General features: G+C 43.3%; 2 protein-coding genes across 7 annotated transcripts in view; one reads left to right on the forward strand and one right to left on the reverse strand.

The window, feature by feature from the left end:
• RIC8B (RIC8 guanine nucleotide exchange factor B) overlaps positions 1-15,830 on the forward strand; it is a 103,536-nt gene extending 87,706 nt beyond the window's left edge. Inside the window, exons 9-12 of one of the 5 annotated variants that reach the window (XR_007456818.1) lie at positions 44-163; positions 3,362-7,700; positions 8,350-8,526; positions 14,416-14,504. Coding sequence is in view for 2 of the 5 variants with exons in the window: in XM_049626233.1 (XP_049482190.1) it covers positions 44-163; positions 14,416-14,527 (232 nt within the window). In the remaining 3 variants the exon portion in view is untranslated. Of the gene's footprint in view, positions 1-43; positions 164-3,361; positions 8,527-14,415 lie in introns of all 5 variants that reach the window. The other 4 variants (XR_007456819.1, XR_007456817.1, XM_049626233.1 and 1 more) reach the window with 4 other exon arrangements.
• A 10,228-nt stretch (positions 15,831-26,058) lies between these two features.
• On the reverse strand, positions 26,059-27,805 carry LOC125920453 (translation initiation factor IF-2-like). Of its 2 annotated transcripts, none has more exons than XM_049627634.1 (2): positions 26,610-27,805; positions 26,059-26,391 (listed from the first exon to the last, which is right to left on the reverse strand). In XM_049627634.1, exon 1 carries the CDS (start codon positions 27,262-27,264, stop codon positions 26,689-26,691), a length of 576 nt encoding a protein of 191 aa, XP_049483591.1. In that variant the 5' UTR covers positions 27,265-27,805; the 3' UTR covers positions 26,059-26,391; positions 26,610-26,688. The 2 variants fall into 2 exon arrangements, with proteins under 2 accessions (XP_049483591.1, XP_049483590.1); XM_049627633.1 differs by having other exon boundaries at positions 26,059-26,445.
• Positions 27,806-27,857: the final 52 nt, after the last annotated feature.

Raw genomic sequence — 27,857 nt, forward strand, 5'->3', positions numbered from 1 at the left:
ATAATTTTAAAACATACAGCATAACTTCTTTTTCTTTTTGTAGCATTAATCTTATCACTGGTCATTTAGAGGAACCAATGCCAAACCCCATAGATGAAATGACAGAAGAACAAAAAGAATATGAAGCCATGAAACTTGTCAACATGCTTGATAAACTCTCCAGGTATTGTATTCCCATCCATTTTCTGCTTGGTTTCTAAAAATGTTCTATTTCTTTGTCTCTCTTACTGAGAGTTACCATGGAACAGCAACTCTGGAAATCCATGTGAATTGGAACAGGGTGGCCCGGGCAGTAGTAGTTCAGACCTCTCTCGGCTACCATGGTTTTTCTATGTGTGCCGCTTCTGGATGTGCATTCTAAACATTTAAACTCTCAAAGCTAGGGTAGGAACTACTAGATCACTGTGGTATTTAACCAACTAACCTCCCTGTCTTCAAAAAGATGCTGTGAGTTAGGTTCAATGATTTTGCTGCTTCTTGTATTTTTGTTTTAGTCTGTTTTGGTTCTTGTTCCAAATCATTATGCTTTTTTTTTTTTTTTTCCATTTTTGATGTGCAAGCTGGCAATTTCTGTCTTTTTGGGTTGCTCCTGAAACCAAGAATTCTAAAATGCCATGCACCCAACAGGAAAAAGTGAAAAGGAATAGCTCAAATTAAGGGTTTTCTGAAAGCAAGTGCTTGTATTAATTAGGGATTCTAAAGACAATCTCCCCTTCCCTTCTTGCTTCATACCACCTTCCCTTCCAAAAATAGCCAGTTTTGAAAATAATTAAGTCAAATATGTACTAATCAGCAACTAGTCATCTTGGAGGAGTTATTAGAAAATATTAATTCCTTTCACACTTGCCTGAATTGCTCTATTTTCTAGTCATACATTGAGTCACTGTCTCCTTTAAGCCATCTTGAATGAGTGCTTCTGTGTGTTGGTGGCAGCTACCACTTAAAGGTGTATTTCTTCTGATCATTTTCGTTTCACAGCAACTATGTAAAGGCTAGTATCCCTCAGTCAGGAGAAGTAGCAACTGGAATGGGAAAGCCGGAAAGCCAGCCACTGTAGGAAAAGGTGTAACAGAGAAACAAGTAGAGGCTAAAAGCATAGCAGGAGGCTGACGGACTTCAGACTTAGGGAGTGTGACAAGTATGGGTAGACACTGCAGAGTCTGAGCTTTTTGCAAATGATGCTGGTGATGTGGTAGAAGCTATATAAAAATTGCTTCATCATCTGCAAAGCTAATAGGACTAGAACTTAGTAACTTCCAGATAGTCCTTTTAAGTTTTCATCCTTTCCTAAAGAGGGTAGAATCTACAGCTAACTAACTATGCACACAATCTTCAAATGACCTTTGTTTGCAAATGACATTCTCCATACCTTTATATAGAATTGACATGTTCCTTTACTGAAAGAATTATAATCAAAGAGAAGACACTTATAGGCAAACCTATAGGAAACAGAATAACAAGGTGTGAATGAAATCAGAAACATAAGATTTGTGCTTGGCTACTTCCAAAAGGATCGAACGTAGCTAATGAAACTGTGGTTTAAGTACAGAAGTTAGGATGAGAACTAACAGAGTCCATCTAGTAGAAGCTGGAGAGGAAAATGTTAATAAGGACCTATGTGGAGCATATCCGTGTGTTAGAGCAATAAACAAATTTCATAAATTTTGCTGAATATGAATTCTTAAAATATAACACAGATGCTGTTCAACTGGCCTATATACCCTAGATGAGTAAACTCCAAGCTAAGAAAGTGGGAGATGGGGAAAGGACTGCCTAAAATACTCCAGTATAATCCAGGTATTTGACTTACTGAAAGAGATAAGACCATTCCATAAGGCATCCCTATGCAAGGGACAGAAAACGGTGCTAGGTCCTTCTCCTTTTAATCCCAGGGGAATCCACATTTCTAGAAGCTGCCAACAAATAAATAGCCTGAAGCTATGTCAAGTCTGAAATTGCCAAGCTTCTTCCACTTGATTTAAACTATGCCTCAAAGAAGATGCATACTCACCCAGAATCACCCAGCAGATACCCAACTCAATCTGAAGGTGATACTCCTTTTTGCATGTATAAAGCAAAGCAAATATGTCTTGTGTTGGTTTTGATGGTACCGATTCTGCCATTAAAATTGAAGTTAAAGGCAACTTTAAAAACAGTTCTAAACCACAGACTTTTTGCATGACGTGTGGTGGGTTTTTTACATTGTCTGCCTTTGTGTGTGTGCTTCCTAACATTTGCTCTTACTAATGATCAGTGAGAAAATTGTATGGAGATCAGCAGTGGGCATTCCTAAGCAGGAATGCAAAGAATGAAGCCATTCTTTATGCATCTTACATGTTTGTCTTAAGTTTCTGCTCTCTTTTCACTGTTGATTTTGGGGTTTTGGTTTTTTTGAGGTAGAAGAGATGGCATAAAGCCAAAGTAGACTAAGTTCAGTACAATTCAGGGAACATTTATTAAGCAGCTACTCTGTGCAAGGCACTGTGCTAGGAAGATGAGGGAGATTCAGAGAACATGACAGACTCTGGAAAACGCACATTCTAGTGAAGGAAATGGCTATGATATTCTAAAATACAAGGTAGATGGAAATAATGACAAAATAAGGTCTATATTGAACTGTAAATACCCAGGAAAAGGAGCAGTTCATTCTGTTTGGATGAATCAGGGACTATTTCACAGGGAACATCTAGCATTTTTGCTGATTCTTGAGATTTAAAAGGTATTTATTTAATAGATAAGTGGAGAAATGACCATTCATTCCAGGTAGAGGGACATTTACTCTTGTCAATAAGATAAACCTTTGGTATTCACATACTACATCTTTCTTCCAAAAGACCCAGGGTGTTTTATCATTATTTAATTATCAGAAATCTATTATCAGATTTATAATTGGGGAGGAAGTGAGGCTCAAAGAAATTACCCCTGAATATATCTAAGCTAATGACAGGATGATACATTTCCTTTAACAGTTTACAAAACACTTTCACATACCTTCTCTTTGTAGCTTCATAACAAAGTGAGATTAGGAACTTCGTTTTCCAGAACTCAAGACCTTTGCTCTGTCCACTGTGCTACTGTGTCTGTCTGTTAGAGTTGGTGTTTGCCTGAACACTTCCTAATCATCCTCTTCAGCATTGCGCTGCTGGTCAGTTCCCTCAACCGTCACTCTGAGGATGTTCTGCATCCCACCAAGTCTTCATTGTGCTAAGAGTGTACTGTAGCTTTGTCTAATTAACTTTCCTTCTCAAAAATGAATCATTTTCTCCTGGGCCTGAAGTAAAAGGCATGTGAGTAAAGGATAGGGTTGGAGGTGACGTGGCCAAGGAATGGACACTAGACACTTCCTTTTTTCCGTCCATAGGAGAGCAGATGTGAAGGACCCGCACCAGGATGGTGGTTAGCAACAGTGGCCCGTGCCAAAGCACTTACCAAAGTGATGATTAAGGTTGGTCATGCCAAGTACTGTTACTGAGCCTGGTGTAGGGTGTAGATGTCATCTACTACCAAAACTGTAAAACCACCGATTCAAAAATTAAAGTCACATTTCCATTTTGCCTCCATGCTGGACATAGTGACTGCCACAAGGAGCTCACCACCTTGGCAGCTTTATCACAGCTACACTTCCAAGGACACTGGAGAGATTCGTGTTCCAACACTTTCTTCCCGTTGAATACCAGCTGACTTAGTAATATTCCTAGTGATTTTGTGTGTGTGTGTGTGTGTGTGTGTGTGGATTGTATTTGTGACAGATGTAGGTAAGGGGATTGGCAGTGGACCTGGAGGTCTTAAGAGTTTGAAAATAATCTGAACCCTGTAAATCCCATCATGGCTAGCTAGTACAGTGCCTTGTACCCTGTGGTTTCCCTAGTGTGTGATGAGGAAATAATGAACACAGCTGATCCCCAAATCTGTTGGGCAGCTTTTGGCTCTATAAAATACCCTATATGGTTTAAGACTTTAAACTTTACCTTTGTCAGTTCCATTTCTTGGCCAGATATAATGACTAATTTGAATCTTGGGGTACATAATTTCTTTAAAATAATCATTGTAATATGTAGCAAACAAACATAAGCATTAAGGCCTGAGGCAGGAGATTAAAAATGTCAAATGAAGCTTTCTATAATGTGAGAGCAGAGCTGAAAAAGGGAATGAAATTTGCCTTCCTCTCCACCTGCTCTTTCCTTCTTTGAATTGGAAAAAAAAATAAGCCCCCACAACTTAAGTGGGGGATTAGAATGGGGACTGTGTGTGTGTATACGCAAGTCCACTGTGGCTAATACAATTGCGTCCACCTTAGCTACAGCACACAGCTCGTGTGTAATAATGACGCCTCCTCCAGAAGAAGGGAGAGAGGATTGACTGGCTTAAGCGTAAACGAACCAAAGGAAATAATATTTCAAGTTTCAGTTTTGTTTTGATTTTCTAATCCCCTTTAGTTTCTTAATTGGAATCAGGCACTGATTAGTCTTCTACCCCACCCTTACCCGGTCACATTTAACAACATTTAACAATGTACATTGATTGCTTTTTTGCTTATATATTTTATCCAAATCTAAAATTTACATTTAAATAATTTTCCCATTTCTTATCTATTCCATATCATATATATATTTTTTACAGCCATTGTGTAGTATTTGAGACATGGCTTTCTTAATTAATGCAGGTTCCAAATATGGGATTCTCTTTAGACTTACTAAAGCTGGGACGAGCAATCAATGACTGAAAAGCAATACGTAACTTTATTCCTTATGAATAAGTTACTCTACTCACATAAAAAAAAAAACCTGTGATCACATCCACCTTTATGATAAGTTAGTTAAGGACGTGCTTTTCAGGTATGGTTCAGAAACATGTTGCAGTTTTTAAAGTGTTTTGAGATCTACTGTAGGTTCAAAAGTGTAAAGATTGTAATTGTTTATATCGGAAAATCTTTTAGATCTGTGCTGTCCAATACGGTAACCACCAGCCATATACTACTGAGAGCTTGAAGTGTGGTTAATCTGAATTGGGATGTCCTATAAGGGTTAAATACTCAGACTTTCAAAAACTCAGTATAAAAAGAGAAATGTAAAATATCTCAATTGTTTAATATGGATTTTATGTTGAAATATTTTTTATATACTGGGTTAACAAAATATATTAAAGTCAAAGTCAGTTTTACTTATCTTTTTCAGTGTGGTTACTAGAATATTTTAAGATTCCATATATGGCTTATGTTATATTCACATATGGCAACACTATTCTGATATCATTAAAATACACTGTAAGGTTGCCTGGAAGTTCAATTAAGGGAACTTGGATCCAGTTAAGTTAATATGCCCTTAAAGTGGCAAGGGAGGATTAATTTGAGAAAGTTAGTATTGTGTATCTTTAGGTTATAGAGGGCCTTCACTGGCTAGACACCTCTGAGTAGGATGTCATGCTCCCTTTGTATTGCCTGTTGGTAGTCACTGTCCTTTAAGCTCTGTAGAAGGAATGATTACTTTGAGCTCTTAGTTTAAGCACTAGCTGAAATGGCTTCTAATAGAGAAACCTCAAATAAGAATAATGTCCCCTGGCTGTTTGTGCTGTTAGCTACCCTCCTTCAACTTTTAAGTCTTTCTGATTGGGGACAGCATGTAAGAATTTCAATTTCTGCTGCTATATTCAACAGTGTCAGTTGGCACGCTGACCTCTTATTTATTTTACTAATTTGGACAACAGGATAGAAAACTCCTGTGGAGAAATTACCAAGAAATAAGAATGCCTTCACTTAAGGATAAAACTGAATTTGATTCTTTAGCACTGTCCCTAACCTTTCTCCATATTTTTTTAACCATGCTGTTTAATGTGAGGTAGGTAACAAATTTTTAGAAGCTTTGCATGATTTTCTAACAGAAATGAGAATAGTAAAAGACTAATATTTATATAGTCTTTAAAGTTTAAAGAGTGTTTCCATTTATATTATCTCCACTGATCATTAAAGCATCCCTGTGAATTATTAGGGCAAGTAGTGTTTGAAGAACAAACAGAACCAATGATTAGGAGACTGACCCAAGATCAGGCATCTGGTTGATGACATAGCCAGGACTCGATTCTCAGTCTTAACACTCCAGATCTTATGTCATTTTGAAAAATGACCAACAGCTCTCAAAAATGTGTCCATCTGGTTTTAAATAAGATGTCCTAAATTTTAAAAAAATGCAAAGTGCAAAGATTGTAAGCATATTTACCTGAGAATTAAGATTTGGAAGACCCACATTCCTGCTCTTTCATTCTGTAGTTGAGATCTTCTCGAAGATCAAGTGAGGTGCTAAAGTAAATAGTTTATATCAAACACACACACACACCTTTATAAGAAGGAAACCAGTGAAACTGCTATGACTCTTTGTTAATAGAAGTTTTTTTATTTTAAAAAGAGAATGATTATAGGTATTCTAACAAATTCTTATATTTAATGCAACCACATTAAGAAAATCTAACTTTTGAAAGGCTTCCCAATGGGACTGTTTAGGCAACTCCCAATTACCTTTACAAACAGAAAGAAATCCAAAATAGATGATATGCTGTGTCCATTTGTCATGGAAATGATATTTTTTATGCTACATATTCACCTTCCTAATTGTACCCAGTCCCAAAGCACAATGGTGAGGTCTCAGGGAAGATCCCAGAATTGTTTTAAAAGATACAGCCTGAAGACTTTGAGTTTGCTGTGGAAAAGCCACCATACCCCTCCAAAAATCCTGGGGTAGCAGCTTAGTGAAAAATCGGTGTACCCAGTCAGGACTAGGAAGTCATTAGATGAAAGACCATGAAAGATGAAGGATCAGGGTCCAAGCCCAAAGGACATTTTTTCCCAGTATGTAACTGAACATGTTAAGCAATGGCCAAGGTTATAATATTATTCCTATGAGAAAAAGGGGTTATAAACACTTGTAAGCATATCAACAAGTTACTAGGCAGTCCGTTGAACTTTGGTGGAGTATGGACCATTGCAGTGATGCTGAAATCTTGAAATAAGATGCACTCTCAGACTTGGGATTAGAGCACAGATCACAGAGCTGCTTTCTCCCAGCTAGCACAGGCTCCACACTAGCAGGCATCTCTTGAAAAGCTCTGTGTTCATTAAAAATGTTTTATGTATTTACCAGTTTCTCACCCTTTCAAATGTGAAAAGGAATTAAATATGAAATGGCTAATTTAAAAAGTCAGCGTTCTTTTTTTCCAAGCAAACCTTACATTAAGAGCAGGAATCCCTGTGCCAAAGAAATGGTTCCCAATTATCCCGTCTTGGGTTTTGTTATACATTGTACAGAAGTCAACAAAACGAGTATGTAACAGAACCTGCCTAAATAGCAGCCACCCTCATTAGAAACAGGGAATTAATCAGAGGGCGATTGAAGGAAGCAGTGCCTCACAGGTTTCCCCCTTTTCTTCTTTTCTAATCATAGAACAAAATATATGACATAAAAGGATCGGAACTATTATGCAGTACTCAATTAGAGGGAGGTGAATAGGTCTCTAACATGCTGTTTTATCAAAAGAGCAGACTGGTGTTTGCATGACTGTTGTTTCATTACAGACCCTGTCATTAATTCCATGTGTCAATACTGCCCTGTAGTACACAGAGCAGACAAGAAAGAAGAGCCCTTGAAAACAAGGGAATGATTTTTGAGTCGTTATCAAGCTAAGTGGCAAGCGGGAAGCTGAAACTCGTATAGGTAAATTCGAAGGGACTCTTGGGAGATCTGCAAGTGGGAAACAAGAATGCATTTTACCAACTGCTTAATTATGTCCTGTTTTTCAACAAGTACACTTGAATTGAATGCTTTGTTTGTATTGCACAAAAACATGTGCTGTGGGCAAGAGTATTCTCTTGCTTCCAGGTCAAGTAAGGTGTTTTATACACATATACATCTGGCCTATTCTATAATGTGCGATTGGGTATGTTAGTGTCTGAGCCCCAATTTTGCACTGTCATTTCTGGGGGAAAGTCTTACATAGGAACCAGAAGCCCTAAAAAGTAGAACCTTGTCTAAGGTTCTGAGAAGTTACAGAAACCCAGGCATCCCAGAGGACCATCCTTACAGGGAAATGGTGGCTCAGGAAAATGTTAAAATATATCTGGGGGAAAAAAAAACAGACCAGAAATTTTTAAATATGGTATAAATCCCATAATCTCCCACCCCTAAATCTTTAAGAAAGTATTTTTTGGTTTCCATTAGCAGTTCCAAGGGTTAGGCTGGGGCAAAGTAGGGTTTCTTTTCTTGGACCTGCTTTATCTATGTCCTTGTGCCTGGCCAAGCCCTTATAGATTATGGTTCCTTATCGTTTAGTAAGATCAAATTTCTAAATGATGTTTCGTTCCAGTTGAACATTCTTGGAGGCTTATCTCTTCCCTGGCCAGATGCCTGATCAGATGAGAAGCCCGCCATGATACTGTCACAGTGCCTAGAATGGGCTCTTTATCCAGTAGACATCACTGTACTTTTTGATGATAACGAGGGCAGTCTTAACTTATGTTAAGGCCTGTGTATAGCATTGAAGGTAAGTATGAAGGAGTTGTTGCTATGTGAATATCTTAATCCTGATGCACATTTCAATATACAGTATCTCCATTTAACCATAATGTACATATATCTGACACCTAGCCATTCCTTTTAGATGTGACCTTCATATTTAGTGCCAGTAACTCTTCATGGCCTGTTTATTGAGGGCCATGACTGAATTTAGATCCTCCCTTGTTAACATTTGCCATTGCTGTGATTTACTTTTGTAATCATTCTAATCATCTGCCAGTGGTTTCGCAGGAAGGATTTCTGTTCTTGATGTAGGTCAATTATAGGTAGGATGCCGTGTTTGACTCTTAGGCTTAGAATATCTTGATTAGAAACAAAGGTTTAACAGCATTGAGTTTTAGTGTCTTAAAAACCTTGCAGCTTTTTAAATAGATCAAGATTATTTAGTAGCCTAATATTGAGACTCTTAGAATAGAATCTTGGGGATCATCTTGTCCAACCCCTTCATTTTATAGATGGGGAGACTCAAGCCCAGAGAAGGAAATGACTTGCCCAAGGACACCCAGCAAGTTAGAGGAATATCTGAGACTAGAATCTAGACCTCTCACTGCCCCATATATAAGAAGCTGCGTCTACACCAATCAGTAGTTCAGTTTCCAGGCTGTACGATACAAAGGGGGCCTGACTTTTGCACGGTCAGAATGTCTAGTGACATTGATGCAAGAAAATAATAAAAATAGTTAAAATAATGAGAAGGATTCTTAATAAATGGTTCTCTACTGTTCTTCATTTATGCCATGACCCATGCATTATACCCTTTTAATAAGCATTTACTGAGCACTTACTGTGTGCCCCCAGCCTATACTAGATACTACAAATCGCAGCTAGATAAGACATGGACTCTGCCCTCAAGTTGCTCACCGTCCAGCAGAAAACAAGAAATCCCTGGAAAGCATTTTGCAGAATTTCCTGTAGAATTCTAATGCCTTTCCTAACTCTGTAAATGATGATGAAAATGAGTCTTCTGTGCAGAGATCTAGCTTTTCTCTTGATCATGATTCTTTTATTAGGAGTCCCATAAGACACTATACCTTTTCTTTCTGTGAAAGTGCAAGATAATATCAATTACAACTAAATTTAGTGCATAAACACTTACTGAGGACCTGCTGTTGGCAAGGCACTGTGCTAGACACATAGGGATATGAAAATTGAATAATTAGAGCATAGAACATTTTCCTTTTAAATGTCAGGGCAATACCGTTTCATAGCTCTCAAACTTTGTAACGAGAATTATTTTTTTTTAATATTCTTAGATGTAGGGCCCTTGACATCGAAGACAAAAATACCTTTGTACCATCATCCAGACTTGTCAACCTAGGATTCCAGTCTCCATTCAGATCCTCCTTTGTATCCCATATCTGTTTTGAGCTTTCTTTTTCCTTTACCTCAGCCAAACCAGCCTGCTTGCCAATCTCTGCACACAACTAACTCTTGCTTCTGTGCCTTTGCTTGACTAATTCTTCTGCTCCTAGGATGGCTTTATCCCCATCAATCTATGTCCATCGCTGCCATCACAGCCTGGCCCTGAGTCCATCTCCTGCGAGGCGCCTGTGATCAGGCCCCATCTCCTTCTGTGTCCTTCCCACACATACATAGCCCAGTTGATGGTGGAACAACATTTCTGTGGCATTCATTAATGCTTCCCATTCTCCATCCACATCTTGCTGATCTAGATATAACATCTTACAAAATGAAGCAGTCTAGTATATAACCAGATCATTCATCAGACCTTTTAGGAGTGAGTCTCTATATCAAAGATTTCATTTGGGTATTTGTGGGCTGTTAGTTGTAGGACAGAGAAGATCAGAAACGTTGAGATGGGAGTTTGATAAGTAAGCCTGGAGTCCAGCAGAAAAAAAAGTCCCATATCTGTGAGAGATCCTCTCTCCTTTCACTCCCAGGTAGGACAAGAAATTTCCTTTAAACACATTTCAGTTACAATAGGGGGGGAATTGATGAACTGTCAAGCTAGGGAAAGCAGGGCTCTGCCTGTTAATCATCTCAAGCTTGTTGATCTGCTGTTCTGTAATTCTTTTAATATTGTTTAATGTGTGTGTGTTTTATCTTCTGAACTGACTAAAAGCTTCTTGAGGACAGGGACCATGTCTTTTATTTGCTTCTGCATATTCAGCCCCCACTTATTCCCAGAGCCCCCTAACAAGCTTGGGGAAGTCTCCAATAAGCACAGAAGGACAGGAAAATCAACTTGCAGTTCCAACCACATTTCAAGCCATCACACTACAGTTTATACATACAGTGACCTTTTGCCTTCAGAACAACTCAGTGAGGTGGGTATTTCTATCCCAGTTCTACAGATAAGGAAATTGAAGAGAGTTCAAGGTCTTATTGCTAGTGACTGGTGGACTCAGGATTAGAACCTAGGTCTGTCCACCGTCAAAACCTGTATGTACCTTTCACTCTACCACAGTCATAACAACCAATATGTAGGACATCTTTGCAGCTCACAGAACTCTTTGATCTACACCCTTGTTATTGCTCCCCCTACTAGTTCTGTTACGGTTACTTCTTACATCATTGCTGGCAAGGAGGTAGAACTAGTATTATCATTATCCCCATTTCACAGATGGGGAAACTGAGACTCAGACTTACCCAAGATCACACAACTGGTAAGTGGAAGAGCCAGGCCTTCAAACAGACTTCCAGACCCCAGATGTTTTTGTTTTTTCACACTGTATCACATTGCTGCCTTAATTCATTTGCACAAATGCATGACTGTGTGGCCAGTTAATCACAGACACCTCTCCTACAGAGGTGTCTAGAAGTCCAAGCATCAAACGGAACCCTCAGAGGAGTTTTCATGTTATTGGAGGGGTGATACAAAGGACCCAAAAAATAAATGCTTGAGAAGAATAGTTCATAAGTGAGAATTAAAATATGAGGCCCTTTATCCCACAGACAAGTTCCTATAATTTGGCCATGAGACATTTGGATTGTTCTTTATTACTTCCATCGTAAAATTGGAATAGGGATGAAACAGATGAAAATATTCCTCCTAGGTTTGGACAAGCTGGTAGCTAGCCCAGCAGCATCCTGCTGTCACAGAAGTGGAGTCGTGTTGGTAGTGGTTTGGGGGCGGGGGTGTATCCACCCAGCGTCCCATTGTGATCTCTCCAGAATTCCTCTAGGCCCATCCAGGGTCCTGCTTCTGCCTACCCCAGCCCTTCACTCCCTACCCCTTACTGTACCCTCTTCCACAAGCCCCTTTAGACCTTTGAACTTTATCTCTCAGTGTTTTATTCCCAGCAGGCTGTCCCCTTGTCCTTTTACGTCATTAGTAAATAGTGTCCAATATCACAAAATCCTTTAGCACAATCACTTAGAACTAGGGAGCTATGTTGTAAAAATGTAGATATGTGTGTGGTGTATATTAGTGCCAGAGAGAAGTTTTCACGGAAACAGGTTGTTTTTCTAGCTTTCCAGTAAACATTTCTACCTGGTTGTCACGCAAGGGCCTCGAGCTCTTCATGTCCTAGAAGAGGTCAGCATCTCCCCACCAAAATCTACTTCATCTGTGGTGTTCTTGCTCCAGTGGATTGTATCCCCATCCTCTCGGTCATCTGAGCTGGAAGCCACAGGGATACTCCACTTCCTAGTCTTTCTTCACCAGCCTTCAGCCCTTCCAGTGGGTCACAGCCCGAGTCCAGTGTCCTGTGTCCTGTCACATACACTGGACAGTGACATCCTAATGACTGGTCTCTCTGCCACCAGGTTCCCCCTGGTCCGGTGTGCCTTTCACACTGCTGCCAGAGACACTGCCCTATAAAACAGAGGTGACATCCCTTAAAGACAAACCTGAGCCTCTTGGCATTGAAGACACTTAACCACTAGACCCCAGACTGCCCTTGCAGCCTTACCTCCGGCCACCTCTTCATCAAACCTCACCACTTTCCAAACACTGGGCCCTTCTGCAGCTTCATGAGAGCACATAGAGAAGAAATTGACACAATCCAAAAAGGTACACAAAACACACAAGTAGACGGGACTCTACCGAGCCCTGTACACCGTCTCCTTTGCCTCTAAGGCCCTGTGACTTCTTTGCCCAGCATTGGATACCTGTACCTTATTTGTACTGCCGTCCCTCCCTTTCCCGGGCAGTGTGGTCTACGCTTCATCTCAGGAGCTGCCAGTTCTTTGTTCGTGATCCTCTGACAGCATTTACCCCATTACGTTCTAAGTTATTTTTCATACATGTTTCACCCACTCCTCAAGGACAGTTGTGCCCAGTCTTCCTTTCCCTGCCTGGTGTATGACCTAGCTCCTGGCATGTAGGTATTGAACGGACATTGAGCAGCTGAACTCAGTGTGCTCCTGTAATGCAGTTAGAGCAGTTAATCCAGATGTGGTGCCCTGCAAAGAGCACAGGAGCCCTAGGTCCCAGGTCCAACTTGGCCCTAGGTGTGTGACCTTGGGTAAGTCACTCAGTCTCATTTAGCAAACAAGGGTGTTGGACTAAATGATCTCTGAGGCCCCTTCAACTTTAAGTTCTATGATTCTGACCCCATTTCTTGAACCAGGAACTGCATTTCCTCCCTTTTAACTCAGGAGCCTCAACATAGCCGGGCAGCCATCCCCATTACTCAAGTGGATTTTCAGACTCTCAGAAGTAGTCTGTGGTACTAGCCAGAGCTGCTTGCTCAGGCTCCTGTTGGCTTATCCAGGGACCACTGGGCTGTTCTCCCCCCTCTCCGGGAGTTTCACTGCACCTCCAACACCTCACACTGCTGTGTGGCTGACCCTCCCCAGGCGGGAACCCTTCTCTGTGCCGGCCTAAGGGCCAACAGCAAGGAGGCAGAGGGAAAGCAGGTTTTACTGTTTCCCTTTACTCCAGATCCCACCAACATTAAGCTGCTGCCATGTGGGTTCTTGGTTGTATATATGTTTTCAGGGGGTGATGCCCATTTCCTTGAGAAATAAATTTGAAGCAGCTCATGTGCCTCTTCAAGGCTACTTGTAAAGTCTGACATTTTGGGGGCAGGAGGAGGGCTAGAGTTAGCAACTCAACAGGTACATTTGCCATAATCTCCATGTAATAAATAAGAGCCTATGAAGAGATTAAATAAATCTTTCCTAATGCTTTTTGATTGACTTAATCAATAATTAATCATCTTTAGATGAGGCTGTAACTCGTGGAGTAGATATAATTGGATTAGGGGAAAAGAGGCAGTTGGGGAGCTTTGAAGAGATTAAAATGGCTGTCAATCCCATAATTAAACTGCCACAAACAAAAGCAATGGTGTTTAAAAAAAAAAAAAAAAAAGGAGGAGGAGGAAAGAGAGAGAGAAGAAAATAAGAGGGAGGGAGGAGGGAGAAGGGAGAAGGGTGGGGAAGGCCAGCTGACTTGGATTGGATTGAGAAGTACTTATGTATTGCTGTAGATTGGAGAGGCAGAATCAAATCTGACCGATTTATTCCACTGAATGAAATCCATACATATCAAGTCAGCCACTTGATCGTATGCCTGGCCCACTGGGACCCGTGAAATCTTGGCAGCTTCAACTTCACTAAAACAACGAATCCACAAAAGGAAAAAAAAAAAGTTAATTATTAAAAACAGAAGAGACCTGCTCCTTGTCCTGAGCCCATTTAGACCTTGACTTTTCATACTTTTAATTGGCTTAGTAGGTTTGGCCTGTGTGAATGAAGTCTTTGATCTCCCTCTTTTTCTTTCCATGCCCCTTTCATCTTTCCTGTTACAAACACACAGAGAGCTTGAGGAAAAATACTTTGGTTTTTAAAGACTTTTCTTTTTAAAAGGATGTGGATTTGGGCGGGGGGAGGGGTGTGTGTGTGATGCTGGTGAATACTTTTTTTTTCTCTCTTTTATCTCTTTTTCCAGAGAGGAGTTGCTTAAACCAATGGGACTAAAACCTGATGGGACAATAACGCCTTTGGAGGAAGCACTCAACCAGTACTCTGTCATCGAAGAGACCAGCTCTGACACAGACTAAAAGCGTCACCTGCCCAACTCTCAATATTGCTTTTATCAGCATCTTTTCTCTGTAGCTCCAGGGGAGTCTTTTCTCTAAAACATTTATGCCCTTGCTTTGGCTAGAAACACATTAACTGGTTTACTCATTGAGAATCCAGCATATTTAAGAGGTGATCCTGTGTTTTTGCGATACCGAGGCATTCGTACAGAGCTGCAGTTAGATGGAGTTGCAGGGGCTAAAAACACAGAGAAAGAGTAATTCCACTTCATCGGGATGGAACTGAAAGGACTTCGTTCTGCAAAGCAGCCCTGGTTGAATCTGGCCGTTCTGTTTGCCAAGGTTCTTAGAAGATAGAGTCGCGTCCTTCCTCTCACCGGTGAAAGCTGCCCTCCTGACTCTCTCCAGCAGACAGCGGCACGTGAGAAGCAGAACGAGCTGCTGATAAACAAGGGCTGAGGCAAGCGACTTCTTAGATCAGGACTGACCACGTGGAAGCCAAGCAGCTGCTCCATAAACCTAGCCCCACTCTTCATTTCAATTTTGTATAAAGATGTGGAAGTGCACACACAAACACGCACACACACAGCCCCAGACTTGCAAACTGATTACATTCTGAAAGTTTGTATGTCGCTTATCTAGAACTTCAGAATACATTTCTCCCCATAAAGGGTTATAAATGATGGTTTAGTTCTGAGGCAGCTACAAATGCCTATTTATTCCCTTATGTACCTTAACACTAGACCCATAGAACTGAACTCCCCCCCCCCTCCCCCGTCTGTATCACTGCATGGGAGTGTGCATTCTGAGCTCTGACCCAGGGTGCCAGGAACACACATCCTCCGATCCAGCAGAGGGGATGGGGACTCCCCGAGTCCTGGGGGTTCTTGTGTGGCCTCTGCCGGGGGTAGAGGGAGTCAGCGGCACCCATCTGTACATACAGGTCATTCATATGTCACAGGTTTTAAATTGGGGACTGTGTGTGTGCCTGTGTGTGTGTTCAGCCTTTCTACCCTAGGTGATCAGTTTAATGGTAACTTTATTTATTTAAAAAAAGAGAAAGAAACACAAGTAGTTACTGTTAAACTGATTAAAGCTGTTTATTTTTACTTCTAGAATTGGTCATAGGAGGAAGTAGAAAATGGATCCTGCGGTAGACAGCGGGCCTAGTCAGTCAGTGGCTAAAGCCTAAAGGGGTCGGTTTCCTTTTATATGTGTATGTATGTAGATAACACACACATACATACATATATACACATAGATTATGTGCTTAACCACTGCCTTTTAAAACTTTAAATTAAATAAAACATTGGGGTTGATTCAATGTAGCCATCTCTGTGTGTTTCTTTATAGATACCTGGGGTAAACAATATCCCAGAATTTGTGCTTCTCTGAAGTGCTTTCACATCCATTATCTCACCTACCACAAGAGCCTTTTTAAGGATAGGTAAAGTACACAGAGTATTAGTGAAAGAGGTCATTTAGCCAGAAGTGTCTTCTCTGGCAAAACAACAGTTCAAGGATGGAATTTTAAAAGGCCTTTGAGCTACCAAAAGAGGTCACTAGAGTTTCTTGCAATTTACTCATAGGAGAGATCCTCAAGAATCTTTTTATTTACTAAAATCTGCATACATTTATAACAGGTTTAGTTCTCTGGCTTTCAAGCCCATAAAAAGTGGCAGAGGAGGCCGACAGATGGAAGACAGGTCTACCGAAAGCCACCGAAGGTCAACAGAAAACTGGACAGGAAGGCGGAGAGAAGGAGGAACACCACTCCAGGCATCACCAGTCTGGGACAGTCTGTTTCCCAAAGGACAGTCTGGTTGACCCAGAAAGATCTGTACAAACAGTACAGCCCATAGACAAGTTCGCATAGAGATGACCCAGAGTTTATTTTTAAAAACTGAGTAAATCCAGAATACTCCAGAATAAAAGGCTAGGAAGAATACAACCCACTTCACGATTTTCATCCCGATGGTTAGAGAAGTGGTGGGTAACCCTCGTTTTAACAGTAAATGAAATGCAACTCGGTAATTCATAAGATTATGTGGGAAAGGTTTAGAAAAAAGTACTTTTGTTACTTCATTCTACAAATGCATTTTTAGAGTATTTTTATAATTTCTACAATCAAATAGCTTTGGCCTGAAGACGTGTCTCCTGAACTAGCATCTTGCCAGCTTATGCAGAGGGTCCCAATGGCCTGTGTAAGTAGCTGTGCTCCTGTGCTTTCAAGGAGTTTGGGTTCTCTCTGAGGTTCCCCACGCCAGGCACTAAGCTCTGTTTTTGAAGAGAGCGTTTGCAGGGGGAGACGAGGGACCTCATTTTGCTCACGGAAAGAGAACGAACATCTGCAGAGTGCTTACTATGGGCTGGGTTTTTTGTGTCTCTTCTCACATGTAACCTCATCGCATCTCATGTGGGAGACCATCTCTGGAAGGCCTCAGTTTCCCAGTGTCACAGCAATAGGAGTCCGAGTCTGGCCGGCCCGACTCCCGGCACCTCCTGCGCCTCCCCACCCTGACCACCCAGGTCCTCGCTCTGCCTCCTAGGGCTCTGGAATGCTGGACAGAGGGCATTCTCAGGCCACTTTAAGCAATAACCATTTCAGCAGAACAGTTTAAGGAACTAAGCAGGGAGGGGACCTGGAGTTGAACTGTGAGCGGGAAACTTGCTCAGGACTGGATTTCAAACAAGGGCCTGGAATCTTTTGGGTTAGAGACGTGGGCTGCCAGCTTTCCCCAGACAGATGCTCGCCACGGTGGCCCGCAGTGGGGATGGTGAGAACACGCTGGCCACCCGCACTCTATGGTCTGAGTGCCCACAGCCCTCCTGACTTTCGACATGGTAAGGAAGTGTGTGTCCTGAAGTAAGGCACTCGAGCCATTGGAGTAGCAACCCATCGGCGCGTAGGGCCCTTTCACTCACCCAGTGGTCCTGGGAGGTGGACAGACAGGGGTTCTTCTCCCTCCTTTATAAATGGAGACACTGCCTGAGGCAGTGCAAGTACTGAGTATCCCTTTATCACATCAGTCTGGCCGCCTCCCAGTCCGAGGTGTCAGGTGTCCCTTGTATGGGCTTCTCCCCACCCTACCCCACCATTGTAAAGGCAATATAGAGGTTCATTGGTGAAAGTTTGGAAAATGCAGAAAATTAAATAAAGTTAATCCACCCAAATCCCACCACCGAGATAATCACCTGTTAATGTTTTAGTGTATGTCTGTCCTGTATTTTTTCTGTGCGTATATAATTCATTTTATTACAAGATTGGGATCATACTGTATTTGCAGATGTGTACCCTGCTTTCTTTAACATATTGTGAGCATTTTCCTACGTCAATAAATATTCTTCGAAAAGTAATGGCTAGATGATACTCCATTCTATGAATTGTGGTAGACACTGCTAATTGCCTACCTAATATTATTCTTCCTTGCTAACACAGAAGACGTCATGGCCCTGTCCCCCAAAAAAGGTACTGGTGCCTTCTCCCATACTGGGAGGCAGCAGGAGTCTTGCCAGCGCTGAAGAGCAGCTGGAAATAGAAACGGCTCCAGGAAGAGGAAATGTGCTCCACCATACAGCACCAGTCCCGCAAAAGCCTTAGCAGCACAAATCACGGCCCACTTAGATTAATGCCCAGATCATTCTACAGCTTTAGTCAAGGAGAGGCATTTAGCAGCAGCAAGGTATCCAGATGGCTCTTAGAAGTCTGCATGTGAAGTGTCAGCGTTTACTGCTGTATAGTCCAGATACGGGCATGCGTTTTCTTGGTGATGTGCTTCATAGCAATCCAAGAGGAGAGGGAGCGCACAAGGACCGGGACGCGCGCGACTGTTCTTTCAAGAAAAGAGGATACCTGTCAGAACCACGGAGTATGTGTCGAGCACAATATGGAGTAGGAACAAATGAATGATGTTCTGGGAACAAATCACACGGGCGAGGGAGGGAAAGATTTCAGCTGTCAATAGAAGGCTGGAGAAAATGAGAACGTTTCCAGGGAGGATCGGCAGCACTATGCTGAGCCCTGCACCAGGTCTTCTAGAAGCACCAGAGCAGCTTTCCTTAAAGGGGGAGGGTGTGGGGAGAGGACCAAGCCTCGGTGCCCTGAAGCAAGTACTGCACCGTGAGCTCTTGTGAGCTCTCCCGCGCATCTAGAATGGGCCTAGTTAGGTAGCATCCTCAGGGGAGAAAAAAGAGATTCTGGCCATTTTGTGCGCTCTGTGGTTCACGTGAACCATGGTTGAGAAAGTCTATCTGAAAGAAAAGATGATTATCCAAGCTTCTGGAGTCAGATGTAGGTTTTCTTTTAATGCAACGCCGTGAAGATCCGGGACAAAAGACTCCAGCTATATCCTGGTCTCACAGACTTTTATCTTTTCTACATTGAACATGATTTCAGCTGTGTATATTTATGTACTGAGCAATCACTGTGCCAGATACCGTGCTAAGCACTTTACATACACTTTCTAATTTCACCGCCATAACAATCTTCTGAAAAAACTATTATAATAACCATTCAGATGAGAAAACCAAGGCATAGAGAGATCGATTACTTGTGTACAAACACACAGTCATTAAGTAGCAAAATTTGAACTCAAGCCTGTCTGATGTCCATGTAAATGCTAGGTTATGTGTTGCTTTTACAATCATAGATGAAATAAAGTATTATCTGGGAGAAAAAGTGTCAAAGGAGAATTAAATGGAAAAAAAAACAGAATTGGGAAAATAATTTTAACATGTTTTTCTCATTCTACTTCCATAGCTCTACAAGAAAATACATTGGATCCCATTCAGGAGCTAGTCTCCAAGGGACCTGTACTCATATGCATACCAATCCACATCAACTTGTTCAGTAAATATTTACTGGGAACCTACTATGTACCAGGCACTGTCTCAGGTACTTGGATATACAAACGTTACTAACTGTTCCTCTCCCCACCGTGTGAGAAGTCCATCACCAAAGCCTGCACCCCAGTGCTTATAGGATGCCAGGTAAAGTGTGGCTGTCACTGGCCAGGAGGATTGTGGGGGTTGACAAAATCTCATAGGCGACGTCCGAGTGGAGTTTGAGCTTGCCATGCATAGGAGAAAGACTGTTCTAGCCAAAAGAACTGGTTCAAACAAAAGCTCATAGACAAAAGGCCCAGGATGTGTTTGCAGAACACTAGCAGTTAAGTAGGACTGAAACAAAGGTATCCTAGCTCTCATGACAGGACACAGGAGTAGTGACATTTCAGGCAAGGAAAGGACACAGTGAGAAAAGTCTACAGTACAGAGAACAGAGTGAGGAGGAACAGACAGTAGGAAAAGAGACCAGACAGGTGTCACATCAGTGCCTGTGAGGGCAAGCGGGGCCTGGACCAGAGCAGTGGCCGTAGGTACAGAAGACGGGTGAAGTCAGGAGGCACTTAGAAGCTGGAATAAATACACTCTGATGCCTGAGAAAGACAAGAGAGAAGAGCTCATTTCAACTCCAATGAGAAGGACTTTGGGGAGAAGGTCGCGAAGGCAGTGGCTGCCAGCAAGTGAACGAAGTATCTTTGGGTCTGGGAATAGGCGGGTGGAGCTGCCAGTTATTTATCAAGGAATCTGCCAATTTGTATGGTCCCCCCAGGCATCATCTCCACGTGGAGTAAGCAAGGTCTTGGACAGACAGGGAGTCCTATTTTGCAGACACTGTACGTACACATGTTGATGTGACGAATAAAAGTTCACTCGTAAACATTACTGAATTCATTGTATCCTTGCGCCCATCTGTCTTGGCTATATTTTCTCAATCAAAATAATGCTAATAATGAACAGCTATCGTGTGGAATGGAGATCCACAAAATTCAAGCTTTAAAAAAAAAAAAATTCTCAAAACTGGAAAGACTTAGGCCTCTTAGCGACAAGTAACAGAAACTCAAAATAAACTAGCTTAGTAGTGAAAGAACACGGGGCTATTTTTCCACAAAGGAGGGAGGACGTGAACAACCAAGCTGTGGAAAGAACAGAGGTGTCGGTGGGGTCTCAGTTACAACTGAAATCCGAGTCCTGTTACAGTGCAGGAGGAGAAAGGAATTTATAAAATCCTTTTTTCACGGTAAGTGACTTTTAAGCCTATTATTTTGTCTTCAAAGTGGAGAAAAAAAAAAAAAACAACCTAAACACGAATTTTTTTCTTTCCTGCTGTAACAATTCTAATTCCCTTCTCCTCCACCCTCTACCTCACCATAGAGAAGCTCACTGGGAATAAAGTGAAACTCCGGAAAGAAAAATTCTGTACATATTGATAGATTTTAAAAACCACTACCTCTGAGTGGTTCAGTCAGTTAAGCATCTGACTCTCTACCTCGGCTCAGGTCTTGGTCTCAGGGTCCTGAGTTCAGGCCCCAAGTTGGGCTTCATGCTGGGCGTGGAACCTACTTAAACACCACTACCTCATGTTACCCAAAAACTTGAAACTAAAAACTATGGTTTAATGTCTGATTTCTAGGTGGTTAAAAGAGTTACTTCCATAGTGTTAAAACCATTTGCACACCAAAAGCACATTAGGCAACGGAAATTTATGAAGTAAATTTCATACTAAACATTTATGTGACCCATACAAGGTTACCAACTGATCAACAGTTAACAAAAAAGATAATCCATGCAAGCCAAAGAATAAAAAAGTATTTTTTAAAAGTATATTTTTAACCATGTATGTGCAATAAGTGAAAAGTGATTCTAATGGCAAACAATTCTGGTTAAAAAAGCACATTGAACGCATGCATTTCCCTTGACCGGCTTAGGGAAACGGATTAAAATGGCAGTACGTGGCCGTTTTCAGGAAGGGTTATTTATGCACAATAGAACCATGAGAATGAAGTCAAGAAGACGATAAGCAGAAAAGCGCTATTGACAAAATTTTGGAGACTGGAAATTAGATGAACTAGGGAAAACTGACATAGAAAAAAGATACAAGGTATCAAAAAAATTAAAGCCGGCAAGGGAATCCAAAAGCAAAAGGACATGTGCTAGAACCAGCTTACAGCAGCTCATGAGAGCCGGTTGTCAAATGTTTAGGAAATTTACAAGCTGGTAAAAAACCATTATGAAAAATTAAATTATGTACATTTCAATCATATTTAATAAAACAAAGGTAATAACTGTTCAAAATTCTTCACTTCCTAATTATGTTTCTAGGTTTTACTGTTACCTATGCTCTTAGAGTCATTCACGTCTGTTGTGTCTGGAAGGTGGAAAACTGGGGGTCCTACTAGAGCATTTCTTCTCAAGTCTGTGTTCGGCGACATCGTGACGACAGAGACAGTGGAGTTCAGCTACGGCGGGAGGATTTACACCATGGGAACGAGCCGCCAACACCACATCAGGGCTTTTCTCCCTGGCCAGCCAATTAAACTTTACCAGCACATCACTGGGATAAATCTTGCAGCACCCCAGAGTGGCTTAGGGCACTTCTGAGAATAAAGGTGTGGGTGGGTTTGAAACCTGCTGCCCATCTCCTCTCCCCCACCTACTCCTACTGTATATGAGCAAGCGATTCCTATTCCGCTTCCCAGGAGAAGCCAGGGATCTGGCTCAGAAGAGGTTAATTCAAAGGGCTCAGGCACAGAAGACAGGGGTACTTTGCTATAAACAGGGGGATCAGATAAGAGACCTTCTCCCAATCAACTCCAAGAACACTGGCAGTTCAGACTCCTGGGGTTGAGAAAACTAACCCAAAAGAAGGATCTAAAGAGACTGGAGTTTAAGGATCTTCCAACGAAATGGCCCAATCCTGGCTCTTTCACACCCAGTGAGGCCACCACTCACTCACTCCTTCCTCAAGCACACATTTAAGCACATTAGTGAACAAAATAAAGATCCTGACCGACCTCATGGCACTGTGACTCTTCTGGATAAAAACAGACAACAAACAAACATGGCATAATGGTAAACCTAACATAGCATGCCACACGTGATGCCATGTCACATGACCCTAAGGCCTATGGAAACTAAAGCAGAGGTAGGCCCAGGTAGAAGTTTTATAAAGGGCATCAGGGGGAGGCCTTGGTGGTAAAGAGTTATTTGAGCAGAAACCTGAAAAAGGTGAAATAAGCCAAGAGAACATCTAGGGGCTATGCTCTCAGGCTGTGGGAATGGCAAGGGCAAAGGCCCTGAGGCAACAATAAACCTGATCTGCCTGCGAACTGAAGTTCAGTGTGGCTGGAGGGAGTAGCGGGTGAGAGGTCGGCCTTACAGGCTATGTGGTAAGTGCACACAGGGCTTACAGGTGGGTGGTCATGGACTCCCTCGATATGAAGGGATAATCAAGGGTCAACAGACATTTGAGGAAACCCTCACATAAGAAACACTGACCAAAACAAACAGAAAAGCAGGGAGCCAAAGAAAATTGCTACAAAACTATGAATTATAATTACAGTCTTCAACTCCAACAGCAGAAGAGAGTAGCAAAAACCAGAAATAAGTAAGTCTAGAGCTGAACAATAAGGTAGAATCTGATAAGCAGTAAGCTCGGTAGGGTGATGCTTTGTTTTGAAGTATATGTACTTCAGTTACTCAAAACCGATGACATGCTGGTCCTCAGCCCGGGGTATAAAGATTGCAAATATTGCAGGAAATAGAGCTGGGAGCAAGCCAGCTGCAGAGGGTTGGAAAACTGAAGCCCTCGCGTTTCAGGCTTCTCAGCTTCCTGTGTTTGTTTCCACGTTGTTTCCCCGGTTTTTCCATAGGTGGTAAGTTCTCACCAGGCTTAACTGTACTTAGGAGAACTAAGGAAGGGGGTGGGGGTGTCTGAAGCTTGTGCAAACCTAGCTCTCCTCCTGCGAATCCCCTTTACTCACAGCACTGCCACACACCCACAGCACTCCTGCGGCCCTTTCCCCACAGCAAGTAATTCTCTGCAACCAGCGGGACGCCCTAAGGCTCAACTCAGCCACCATCTACCGGCGGTGGAGACAGCTGGCAGGCCCCACAGGAGAAGGGCTCGGTCCGCAGACTGCCCCTCCCCGACTTCCGTCACCACGCTGGGCTGTCTGTCACCTGTGCCTCTGACCTACCGATCTGCTATGCGTAAGACTTTCCAAAGACCCCCCCCCCCTCCTTGGGTGCCACAAAGTTCCTATAGCAGCTCACGGAACCGAGAGAAACATTTTACCTGTTAGTCCACCGGCCCTGCTGGAAGATATAAGTCACCAACAGCCAGGAAAGGGAGTGGAGCTCCCGAGGGCACCACTCTCCCTGAACTGAGACACGCTCACCATCCGGAAGCTCTCCTTGTGGGGTTTAATGGAGGCTTCAGGACACAGGCTCAATTGATTAAAATCATCGCCAGTTAGGGATTGATTCAACCTGAGCCTCCTCCCTGGAGGTCAGGGAGGTGGGTCTGAAAGTTCCCACCTTCTAATCACCTGCCGGATTCTGCAACCAGCCCCCACCCTTAGGTGTGGCCCCCTACTCGCCTCATTAACATAACAAAAGACACCCCTAGCTCTCATCACTTGGGAAATTCCAAGGGTTTTTCTTTTTTTTTTTTGTTTTATTTTAATTAAATCTAAGTTAATATATAATGTAATAATGGTTTCAGGAGAATTTAGTGATTCATCACTTACATATAACACACAGTGCTCATCCCAACAGGTGACCTCCTTAGTGCCCATACCCATCTAGCACATCCTCCCACTCACCTCTCCTCTAGCAAGCCTCAGTTTGTTCTCTGTATTTAAGAGTCTCTTGGGGTACCCAGGTGGCTCAATTGGTTAAGCATCCAACTTCAGCCGGGTCATGATCTCGTGGGTTCCTGAGTTCAAGCCCTTCATCTGGCTCTCAGCTGTCAGCACAGAGCCTAATTCAGATCCTCTCTCCTCTCCCTCCCTCTGCCCCTCCCCTGCTTGTGCTGGCTCTCTCCCTCTCTCAAAAAAAAAAAAAAAAAAAAAGGGGCGCCTGGGTGGCTCAGTTGGTTAAGCGTCCAACTTCGGCTCAGGTCACGATCTCGCGGTATATGAGTTCGAGCCCCGCATCGGGCTCTGTGCTGACTGCTCAGAGCCTGGAGCCCGTTTCAGATTCTGTGTCTCCCTCTCTCTCTGACCCTCCCCCGTTCATGCTCTGTCTCTCTCTGTCTCAAAAATAAATGTTAAAAAAAAAAAAAAAAGTTAAAAGTCTCTTATGGTTTGCCTCTGTTTTTATCTTATTTTTCTTTCCCTTCTCCTAAGTTCATCTGTTATTTTTCTTAAATTCCACATGAGTGAAATCATATATTTGTCTTTCTCTGACTTATTTCACTTAGCATAATACACTCTAGTTCCATCCACATTGTTGCAAATGGTAAGATTTCATTCTTTTTAATCACCAAGTAGTATTCCGTTGTATATATATACCACATCTTCTTTATCCATTCATCAGTCGATGGATATTTGGGCTCTTTCCATAACTTGGTTATTGTTGATAGTGTGGCTATAAACATTGGGGTGCATGTGCCCCTTCGAATCAGCAGTTTTGTATCTTTTGGATGAATTCCTAGCAGTGCTATTGCTGAGTCATAGGGTAGTTCTATTTTTAATTTTTTGAGGAACCTCCATACTGTTTTCCAGAGTGGCTGCACCAGCTTGCATTCCCACCAACAATGCAGAAGTGTTCCCATTTCTCCGCATCCTTTCCACATCTGTTGTTTCCTGAACTGTTAAATTTAGCCGTTCTGACAGGTGTGAGGTGGTATCTCATTGTGGTTTTGATTTGTAAGGAAATTCCAAGGGTTTTAGGAGCTGTGAGCCAGGCAGTGGAGAAAGACCAAATATATGTTTATTATAAATTATAATATCACAGCTTGCTCTTGTCATCATCCTCATCATCAAGCAAAGTGATAGCAGTAGGAGCCGGATTGTGAGAACGACGGTAAAGGTCAAACTCGCACAGCGTTACAAGGTCTTTAGCAGTAACTCGCTCCCCTGGAAATTCTCCCCCAGTTAAACCGAGGTCCTCATCTGTATTTTATTTCATTCCACACTTCTCCTTTACTACCCCCGCAACCATGTTGGTATCCTATTATATTGTACACTGTTACTTTCTCCAGTATGAAACTCAAGGTAGGAAGACTCCCAGGAAGGAAGATAGAAGTATTACACACATTACCACACTCAATACATCAGGTAAGGATCTGTACACCTTTTAACTGATGAGAAAACCAGAGGCTCAGAAAGATAATGTGCCCAATGTCACCAAGCTGGAATTGGCAGAGCAGGGAATCGGAGTCTATCTGTATGACCCCCAAATAGTGTTTTACATTACTATACCACACAAACGAACTGATTTACAGTTGATTCCTAAACCTGCCTTCAACAATGGCTCTCTTCCCTGTATCTGGGAGTCCAGGAAGGAAGGAAAGAGAGGGAAGGCAAACCATCATTTACCAGCCTCCATTTCCCGCCTCTAAATTCTCAAGAGTCATTAGACTAAGTATGGTTAAGTACTCACTCCATGACACTAAGGGCTTTGTAGGATTATGTAAACCAACCAAAGGAGAATTTGTCCACCCTTTGTGCAACAAGCCAATAAAAACTGACACGTAGCTTTTGCAGCAAAGATGAGCTATTTATTGGTTTGGCACCACCCAGGAGAACCGGGAGCTAATGCCCACCGCCCCAATGGCTTGCAAGTGAGGGTTTTTAAGGGCAAAATTGGGGGCAGGGGTCTCCTGAGAAGGTGTTTGCGGTTGATTGGACGAACATGAGGTTATGCTAGCAGGTGCTCTGGTGACCCTTGGTCTGGTCCCTCCAGAAGTCTTTTCCATCTCAAGAGAGTTGGAATCTGAAACAGATCTTTCCTTGCAAACTAGTGGGGCTGCATTCCTTACAGGTTCCTCGGTTGGTCCAGCGGGTCTGCGGCAGATATGAGGTCCAGTGTGTCCATTCCTTCATCCGAATTGACAAGATGGCTTCAATCAATCTCATTGCGGTCCTCACAACCTTAAGCCATAGTCACTGTTATTATTCCCAACTTACAGACAGGGAATGAGGGTCAAAAATTAGTTACTGAGCTAGCTGGCAGCGGAGCTAGCTGGCTCAAAGGCACACGGGCAGCATGCCCCCCAACCCATCAAAGGGAGCGGCCTCTTCTTCATTTATCTCACCCAGGGAGGCTTTCTGAGCATCGCTTGACACCATCTCTAGTTTGGAGTCTGAATGTCTTGGGAAACTTTTGTCCAGTCGTCAAGTGGCCCAGATACCCTCCCGGGGCCCGCCTCCTGGTTCAGGGTCAGTTCCGGGAACCGCTCCCTGGCGGTGAGCCCCGGCCTGGGAGCTCCCTCGCCGCCTCCCACGCCCCCACCCCGCGACGCCGCCGGGTGGCGGGTTTTGCCCCACGCCCGGTCGGGGTGGTTCGCGCCGCCGCACAGCCCCGTCCTCGCCGCGCCCGGCGCCCTGGGGTCCCCGCCGCGGCTCGGGGCCCGGCCCTCCTCCCTGCGCCGGGTGCGCGCGGGCACGGCCGCCGGCGGTCCTCCGTCTCGTCCTGAGCCACCGCGGCCCCAACCGCCCGGCCAGCAGGGGCGCGCCTCCGAGGAACACCTGCGCCGCCCGGCCGCGCCCCTGCACGCGCCTCCCTGGCCGGACGCAACCCTGCGGGCTCACGCCTTTGCGGGTCCTCGGCGAACACACCGAGGAGTTCCTCTCCTCCGGGGCTGGGAAAGTCGTCGCATCCCGAGGCACCGGCCCACAGGCCCCCGATCGTGATACTGCCTGGAACAAGAGCAATAAGTGAAAAGGCGCTCGTGGCCTGCAGGCCGCCATTCCTGCCGGGCACACATTTCCACGCTCCCCACTCACTGTGAGGAGAGGAGGGCGATGCAGGTGGGGGCGTCGGTCGGTGAGAGACACCCACCCTCCCTCCCCGTTTTCCCGAGTGTCAGGTCACATAATTTAAAAGGCAACGGGGAAAGAAACCTGCAAATCTGTGTGATTGTTTCAGGTTTTGAACTTCTCCCATCCTTCGGGGCTGATTCTGGCCAAGTGACCCATATTTAAAAAGCATTCAGAATAAAATGATGCACTTTCTATGTGCCATCAGCTTCCCTGATAAAAAGCAAAAATGTTTGAAAATTGTCCCTTTTTGTCGGCGGTAACGGCCGCGCAGCATTTCAGCTCGCCCCCACCCCCACCGCCTTGTGGGCACAGAGAGGGCGGGGTAATCAAGGGCACAGCTGTGGACACTTTATGGCGGCCTTGGGGGGAGGGGAGGGGAAGCGAGAAACAGATTGACTGTGTGTCAACAATCGCCGCTGGGAAAGAGAAAGCTCTTGGAGACCATTCCAACGTGAAGTCCAAGATAAATGATGTTCCTGTTTGGAAAGGAAACAAAATGGAGGTGAAATTCAATAAAGCCT

The sequence above is a fragment of the Panthera uncia genome, chromosome B4 (genome assembly GCF_023721935.1).
Source record: "Panthera uncia isolate 11264 chromosome B4, Puncia_PCG_1.0, whole genome shotgun sequence".
Taxonomy (NCBI): Eukaryota; Metazoa; Chordata; class Mammalia; order Carnivora; family Felidae; genus Panthera; species Panthera uncia.